General features: G+C 41.9%; 1 protein-coding gene across 11 annotated transcripts; it reads right to left on the bottom strand.

The window, feature by feature from the left end:
* Nucleotide 1: 1 nt before the first annotated feature.
* On the bottom strand, nt 2–7842 carry LOC120315621. Of its 11 annotated transcripts, XM_039360281.1 has the most exons (9): nt 7566–7706; nt 6790–6870; nt 5914–6118; nt 5217–5316; nt 4913–4962; nt 4372–4486; nt 3009–3136; nt 1611–2776; nt 2–889 (listed from the first exon to the last, which is right to left on the bottom strand). In XM_039360281.1, exons 5-9 carry the CDS (start codon nt 4933–4935, stop codon nt 885–887), a joined length of 1437 nt encoding a protein of 478 aa, XP_039216215.1. In that variant the 5' UTR covers nt 4936–4962; nt 5217–5316; nt 5914–6118; nt 6790–6870; nt 7566–7706; the 3' UTR covers nt 2–884. The 11 variants fall into 11 exon arrangements, with proteins under 11 accessions (XP_039216215.1, XP_039216212.1, XP_039216209.1 ...); XM_039360278.1 differs by lacking the exons at nt 5217–5316; nt 7566–7706 and adding an exon at nt 7728–7842 and having other exon boundaries at nt 6019–6118; nt 6790–6874; XM_039360275.1 differs by lacking the exons at nt 5217–5316; nt 7566–7706 and adding an exon at nt 7728–7817 and having other exon boundaries at nt 5948–6118.

The following is a 7842-nucleotide window of genomic DNA, read 5'->3' as shown; positions in this document are numbered from 1 at the left end:
GTAGAAACAACACGCTTTTATTTGTGTTTGGACAGTTTTAAAAGATGATTGGGCTAACTGAAGAAAATACTTTATAAGAAAAGATACTCAAAACAGCTTCATCAGAATAAAATTTTTGCAATGTCGTAGCATCATCGTCAGTTACATAATCAGCGCATAAGTTATTTATACCTACAATAAATTTCCATCATTTATTGTCATTTAGTCAGGATTTGGCTAAAATATGGGGAAAACATAAAAACACAATACTGATTATTTGACTGCTATGAACACTGAAATACTGTGTTAAATTGGATTTAGGTTGAGCAATAAATGAAGTAGCAGCCAGAATTAGACACAACTCAGTTTTAAAATACGCTGTTTTAGGTTCAGGGATCTGAGCTGAAAAAATTTGGAGAAACAGAAAAATAAACTCCTTGTCTGGAAAAATATGGCCTTATTTTCATGATCAGTATTGTCCGGAAAAGAAGCACATTTAGAAGTACTAGTTCTAACTTCATTATAAGGTTACATAAATACCAAATCTTAAAACCAGCATAATGCTTGGAGCAGTGGAAGCTATAATCCAACAGGTCTAGAAGGAAAACACCCCGAGAGAAATCTAGAGATCTGCAGTAAATCATCTAATGGTCTACCAAACTGTTGCGACATCCTTGAGCAAATTCGGATTATTACAAAATAATGTAAAAGTGTGTAACTTAGAGACTTCTCGAGCATCGAATGAAATGCAGTCACTGGCAAGGAAAATTTAACAAGATTTTTACTTCTATTTTTCATACTGACGGGACACTTCCTGTGGGATGGTGCCATTTTCGGGAGCCTTCTGAAGTTGCTAAAGAAACGTTATCATCTTGGGGTTGACGCCCTCCTTCAGTGTCATGTTTTCAACCTACAATGAAAGAAATTTTGAACAGATATGTCTAAATTGGGTTTTTTTTGTCATCATCTGGAAATTTAAAGCAAAAATATGGCAGGCAGGTGTATAAATATTTTTTCAACAAGTAAGAACTAGTTAATAGATACTTGGGCTCCCCAAGAGACTTTATCATTCTGCTTGTTATGATCTAGCCCACTTTTTCTCATCCTGGGCAATTTTTAAGATGGGTAGACTTCCAATTCCCAGAATTCCCCAGCCAGCATGGCTGGATGTGATGGAATCTGGCGCTGGTTTGCAGGAGAGAAGGGCTTTTTCTCAAGGAAGTGAAAAAAGAAATCAACCTTGAGAAAGAGACCCAGAAGGGATCCTCCCTAAAACCTTCCCGAATTTAACTGATCCTTATGCAGAGTGTGGTTTAGTCTGGCAAGATTCCTGTCTACAGGCAAACAGCAATAAACTACTCTGAGTAACTCATCCTGTCGTTCTTCGTTCCCTGCACCTGATGCCGGCTGCGGAATTCTGGCACCTATCTTAAAGTCGCCAAGATTAATGAAATGCTGGGCTATTTCAAATTTTTCTGAAAAGCATAAAACTGGAATGGGAACATCAACTGTCATGTCATTTGAAATAATGGAAACTACTGGCCAGCCCTATGGAGCGCGACGGTCTATGAATACAACATCTGGAAGCAGTCACCAAAATGCACGGAAAAGCTCAGTTTCAAACAATTTACCGTCTGTTCGCATAACCAGCTTGACGATCTGGCACTGCTTGAGAGACGAGTTGGTGAACTCGTCATCGGATAGTCCCCTGTCCAAACTTTTCAAAAGCACTGTAGCTTTCCCAGGAAATCCGATCTCCTGCTCTTCCCTGATTTCACACACGCAGTAATTTGGTAGTTCTGAACATCTGCAGCCAGCTGGAGCCCTGGGTGGGATGCAGATGTCCTCCTGTTTACGGGACTCTTCTAACGCATGCAAGCTATTAACGTGATCCTCCTCTGCACGGACGACTCGTGGCTCCTTCCAAGAGAACGACTGGTTCGATTCGCTCTCAGTCTGATCAGCAGGTGCTTCTTGAGTCATCTGGCAAAGCTCATGCAGAAAAGTCGGTCCTTGTTGGACTGTAGAGTTACATCCTTCTTTAATGTATCCTGTGAGCCCACATTCCTCTGGGTAAGATGCAGTGGCCCCATCATCGTCATCCCCATCATCATCAGAGCCTCTTACTCTACCCCTCTCCAAGCCAAGAGATTCCCAATTTGCAAAGTTGACCTGATGGCCTTTGGAAGCGGTTCGGGATAGTGAATCCCTTCCTTCCCGTTCGTCTTTAAACCCGTTCCTTTGCGTGCATTTCACAAGCTTTTCTCCAGGATCATTTCGGTGGGGTTTAGGATCGCTGGCCCTTTTCAGGATAGAGGACCTGGAAACCATTTCAGAACTGAGTTGCTTTCTGATCTTTTTTCCGCTCGCTGAAGGCCGGCTGCTGTAAATCTCAGCCGTTGACCTGGCAGAGGGGTGAACGCGGCTCCCTTTCGACACGTCCTGCCCTTTGGTTTTCGAGACGGCCGAACGTTGAAGCCGATCTTCATGGGCTTTGGATCCAAGGGCCTGGCTTGGTTTTGGAGCCAGGGGCTTTCTCGATGGACACTTCTTGCTTGAAACATTTTCACCGGGTTTGGAAGAGGACTCCTGTCTTCTGATTTTAAATGATGTACGAGAACGCATGCCGGCATTATCTGTACCTTTCCAAGAAGGCACAGAGTTCTTCTGCTGAGAATTCCAAGCAGCCATGGACAAAATTCTGTTAGATTTAGCCGGAGAGGGACTGCAAGCATTTGAAGCTTTGGCCTTTCCATTTATCTCTTTATCGCTTTGTCTTGTTCGGCTTTGTTGGCCTCTGAAAGATCAAAACACAAGAGCCGTCAACTGGAGCTTTCGAGGTCTGTTAAATCAGGCGGTCTGTTAAACAGCAAATGGAATTTTATCTATGGGCAAAATTGGGAGAGGGGATGTTTTTTTATTGTGTCTCAAGTCCACTAAACCCAAATCAGCAAATGGAGAGTTTGCAGTATGCTCTTCTCATCTTAAAACAAGATGCCAACAGCCATGATACTCCTAGGCTTTCGTACCTTCTCGCTTGATCCTCATGAAAATGGATGGTGGAAAAATCCTTCTTGTGGAAACTCTTAGCATTCTTCGTCTCTCTTCTCTTAAGCCCTTGAGTTGTTTCCATTTCTTCTGGGGAGATTTTAGAAGTCTAAGAAAAAAAATCAACAGAAATAAAACTCTTTTCCAAGCAAATTCATAGGACATCCATCCAAGGGAACTCAAATCTACCCAGGAGCTGACATTAGGACAGAAATGCTGTATCCTTCTCAAAATGCAAACTCTTATTCATTTAAATCAAGAACGTGATTCAGTAGCTCCCCGTCGTAACTGATCCTCAGGATGCTGAAAGTTGGATTCCAGCCGTATGTAGACGGCCTCTTCTGGTTTACAACATTTCTTGAATACTGACAATAAATTACCCAGGTTTACTTCTCATCAGAAGTAAACTGCTTTCAAGTTTACTCTCATAATAAGAACTTAATTACCAGGAAAGGGGGGTGGGGGTCAAATTCAGCCATCAAGACTTAAATTTATATAGGGTTCCACGATTAACTGGAAACAGTATGATGGTAGGAGTCACCTTGCCAACTGGCATTTCCAGAAGAAGGAACAGCACAGCTTCCTTCCCACCTCCCTCCACTCTGGGCTTATGAAACAAGACAAAAGTACAATAAGTATGCAAATAATAAAATAAGAGGGGGATGGAAGGAGCAGAACTGTCAAAGCGGAGGAAGAATGTAATAAGAGCCAGCCCCTTTGAGCAGACTGTTCAACAATTTATGAATTTACAATACCTCCTTTCAAAACAAATGCTTCCGCAAACTGTTATATCGTCAACCAATAAATCTCGAAAGGGTGTCTGCCCCTCGCAATTTGTTTGCACAGCCTGTTGAGCCATAAAGGGTAAATTCTCCTCTCCCGCAGATCAAACAAATTAGACCGTGGATGAGTTTACAAAGTGGACTAAGCTGTCCTTTCGATAAGCTATTACTGGTTCAGGATTTGCACTGCAGACTATGGTTTATCAACTGCCCGGTTTATGTTTAAAGCGTAAGCTAAAAGAAGGCCAAAAAAATTTACAGGCACTCCTCGACTTACAACTATTCGTTTAGCGGCCGTTGGAAGTTACAGCAGCCCTCGAAAAAAAGTTACAACTGCTTCTCACGACCGTTGCAACATCCCCTGTGGCCATGTGACCACATGACTCGCTTAACAACGGGGGTTAAATAGAAGTTTGTAAAATCAGGCATGGCATCCTTTAGCAACGGCCTTTTTTTTTTTTTTTTTAGCAACGGAAATTGCGGTCGTAAATCCAGGAGTACTTGCACCATTTTGGTTTACTATCACATCAGAATCAGATCTGAGTTAGAAGAGGACACGTACCGCGGCAACAATGAGCTTGGATGCTGATGAAACCAGTCTTTTCACTTCTTCTGGTGACATGCGTGGAACAGCGTTCAAATAGAGTTTGGAGAGGCTGCCTGACAGCTTGTTCGGCCTGGCGGAGGAAAGTACGCTTAGTTCAAAGGGACCACAAATGGGTTTTTAATTTTAATTCATGGCTATTAGTCAGAGCAGATCCCCAAAGATGAAAATGGGCCTCGCTTATTCCAAACCCACAAGGCAAGCAAGCTGTCTCTGGACTATCCTAGTTCAGTTCAAAGGTCTGGGTCCACCTCCAGATCCAGAAGTATCTCCTAGCACAGATTACGGATGCGAGGCAGAGTTGAGGGTGCGAGTCCAATACTAAAAGGCCCATTATCCTGTGGTTTACAGGACTATCAAGTTCTTAAGAGTTACCCAAAGTATATATTTAAAATGTGAGCTAGTTGAATTCATCAGGATTGTTTAGGAGGTTGATCAGCAGAATATAATACAGGCTTCCCCGCCCCCATAAGACAGAAACCATCACACTCAACATTACCTTGTCCTGTTCTTCATTTTCATCTCGTTTATTCTGTCAGGTACATAATCCTACAAACAAAGAGGCAGAGAGTATTGTTGGCTTGTCTGCTGTCAAGACATAATACAGATTCTTTTTAGAAAGTAGGAAAGCGTGCAGGGAAATCCCATCCAAAATGGATAAATTTTGATAAATTTGTCAATATAGAAAGGCTAGATCGGGTCAATAAACGTAATGTGGACAAACATGGTTTGTTCATTTCATTACTCCATTCATTTTCATAATGAGAAACTGAATTGCTTTCGTTATTTCTTGGCAAACTCACATTTGCTCCATTCCCAGTTAAGCACCTCCTTTCAAATTGCTGCTTCACAACCACAAGTTACTTTCCTAGAATGTCCCAGGTATTATAAGCTTGGAGTGTTCTGGGAAAGTAAAGAAATTCACAGATATAAACAAAAACGTAGGATATTTCTCTTTCAGGATATGATCCAGTTAGGAAGATAGGGTATCTTTGCAGCCTACTGGTTGACTTATAAAAATAATAATAATGAGGAGTGAGAGCCACTACTGATGGTAAGAATATTATGGCATTAATGCAGGAAGAAGGAGGAGGAGGAGGAGGAGGAGGAGGAGGAGAAGAAGAAGAAGAAGTAGAAGAAGAAGAGGAAGAAGAAGAGGAAGAAGAAGATCGGTCAGAACTTTTATATCTTGCCTTTTTGATCCACCTCTTCCCCATTTAAGCCGGTCCTCTTTCATCGGAAAGAAAGTTTGACTAGTACCATATACTGGAAGTACCATCAACTGGTTTGGTGTTGCAATGTCTTCCAACCTCAGCAATTTTAAAATGCGGGGACTTCAACTCCCAGAATTCCCCAGCCAGCATGCTTTCAGATATGTGGACTTGCTGGCTGGGGAATTCTGGGTGTTGAAGTCCACACATCTTAAACTTGCTGAGGTTGAGAAATACTAGTCTAATGAATATGAACTGGAGTAAAAAATAGCCCGTTTTTCCCCCTTACATGAAATATATAAAATGATGAATCTGAGTATTACTCGGGACATCTTTTTAATAAGCTTTTCCACCTCCCTTTGCTTGGCCAGGTTCTCCTGGATTTTCCTATTACATTCTTCAGCATTGCCAGTGTAGGCTCGGAGGAATGCTTCCAGCTTAATCTTGGCAAAATTATGTTCCTTTGTCCTCTGCTCAGTCAGGTAAACAGGGTGCTGCAAGAAAATTAAAAAAAAAATGTATTAAGGAATATACAAATTATCTATCTATCTATCTATCTATCTATCTTATTCAATTTCTATAGCTGCCCATCTCAAATATGTATTTTTATCATAAAGGTTTAAAAGTTTATTGAGAGCAGAAACTAGCATAAGTGTATTATGTCAGCATCCAATAGTTTCCATCTGCCACAATTATGGCACAAGAAATTTCACGGTCCTGATCACTTAATAGGAAATGGCATTAACAGATTGATTGAAGTAATTGTGATTAGAGAGATTATCCTCCAAGTGTGATAAATAGGGCTTTTCAGGACATGCTTAGCTGCCTCAGTTTGCCATAGCTGGATCTTGTGGTAAAGGTGCTGGCCTAGAATCCAGGAAACTGAGTTTTACCCCCCCCCCTTTAGGCATGAAAGCTATCTGGTAACTTTGGGCTAGTCCTTTCTCTTGGCCCAGTAAAGTCACAAAAAACCAGTAACCAAATTTGGTTTAAAAAAACATCAATTGCATAGTCTGTGCAGACACATCAGCAAAGGAAACATGCCTGTATTTGGAATTTGGGATTCAGCAAGCCTGGCTGAGGAATTCTGGGAGTTGAAGTCCACAAGTCATAAAGGGCCGAGTCTGAAGACCCCCTGAGCTACTAGATAGGTAGGAAGGCTTACCAAATAGAACTTTTCAGCCTCATCCCAGGAGAGGCCTGACGACTGGAAGGAGTTTTCCTTCCTTTGCACTTCAATGTAATACTTTCTAGGGAAAGAAAAGCATGTTTTTCAACGGTTCATTGCCCACCACCACCATTAAAATCTCATGTCCAGAAAGTGTGTGCCTGTTCAGACTAGTGCCCCAAACGTGTTGTGATTGTAGCATGGCTGTTATCAATTTGCAAGCAAAAAAGGGAAGAGGGGCTTGATTTAGTCTATCTTTTAGACAACCTTTTAATCTAGTTCATTAAATGTATATGCCACCCAATTCCCAGCAACCCAGAATTATCTATCTATCTATCTATCTATCTATCTATCTATCTATCTATCTATCTATCTATCTATCTATCTATCATCTATCCATCATTATCTATATCTATCCATCATTATCTATCTATCTGTCTATCTATCTATTTATCCATCATTATCTGTCTGTCTATCCAGCCATCCTATGGCAATAATATTAAAAAACACATCACAACTGCATTCTCAAAGATCAAATATGAACCTATTTAGTCTATTTAAAAATTCAAAGATACACTCTTTAAAAACATGTAAAAACAAGGGGGAAACGCCAAAAATAAAAAACAGGATGGGGACAAAGAAAAAAAAAGACATATATAAATTGACTCATCCACCCAGAGGATGGAATGGAAAGCATTCTGCACATTCTCAGGAACCCGCACACCCCTCCCCTGCTTCCCAGGGATTTCTTCTCTCCCCGGCCCAGCCCTTACAGAAGATGAGCTACCGAGCGGGCCAGCCTTCGCTCCGACCCCAAGCCGCCCAGCAGCCCCGCCGCCATCGATCCGGCCCGGAGCCCAAACAATGCGCGTCTCCACCCAACCCAGAGCCCGGGCCGCGTTCTGTGGTTCCCTGACAACCGCCGGAGGCAGTACCTCTCGGGGAATTGACGGCGGTTTTCTCCAATCGGAGACAGTATCCGATCTGGGGGCGGTCCCTAATGAGAACATAGACGAAAAATAGAACGGCGTGTTTCGTTTGTGGAAGATC

Source organism: Crotalus tigris, unplaced genomic scaffold (assembly GCF_016545835.1).
Source record: "Crotalus tigris isolate CLP2741 ecotype Arizona unplaced genomic scaffold, ASM1654583v1 scf7180000019173.45859301935:6455823, whole genome shotgun sequence".
Classification (NCBI taxonomy): domain Eukaryota; kingdom Metazoa; phylum Chordata; class Lepidosauria; order Squamata; family Viperidae; genus Crotalus; species Crotalus tigris.
This window is presented reverse-complemented; position numbering and strand designations above follow the sequence as displayed.

Bases quoted from the DNA above. Each gene is read 5' to 3' on its own strand.
- LOC120315621 (XM_039360275.1), bottom strand. From the start codon at position 7,802: ATGTTCTCATTAGGGACCGCCCCCAGATCGGATACTGTCTCCGATTGG. The intron at 6,871-7,727 runs GTACTGCCTCCG...TTCCCTAGAAAG, and splicing joins CGCCGTCAATTCCCCGAGAG to TATTACATTGAAGTGCAAAG. The intron at 2,777-3,008 runs GTACGAAAGCCT...TTGATCTTTCAG, and splicing joins CATGAGGATCAAGCGAGAAG to AGGCCAACAAAGCCGAACAA.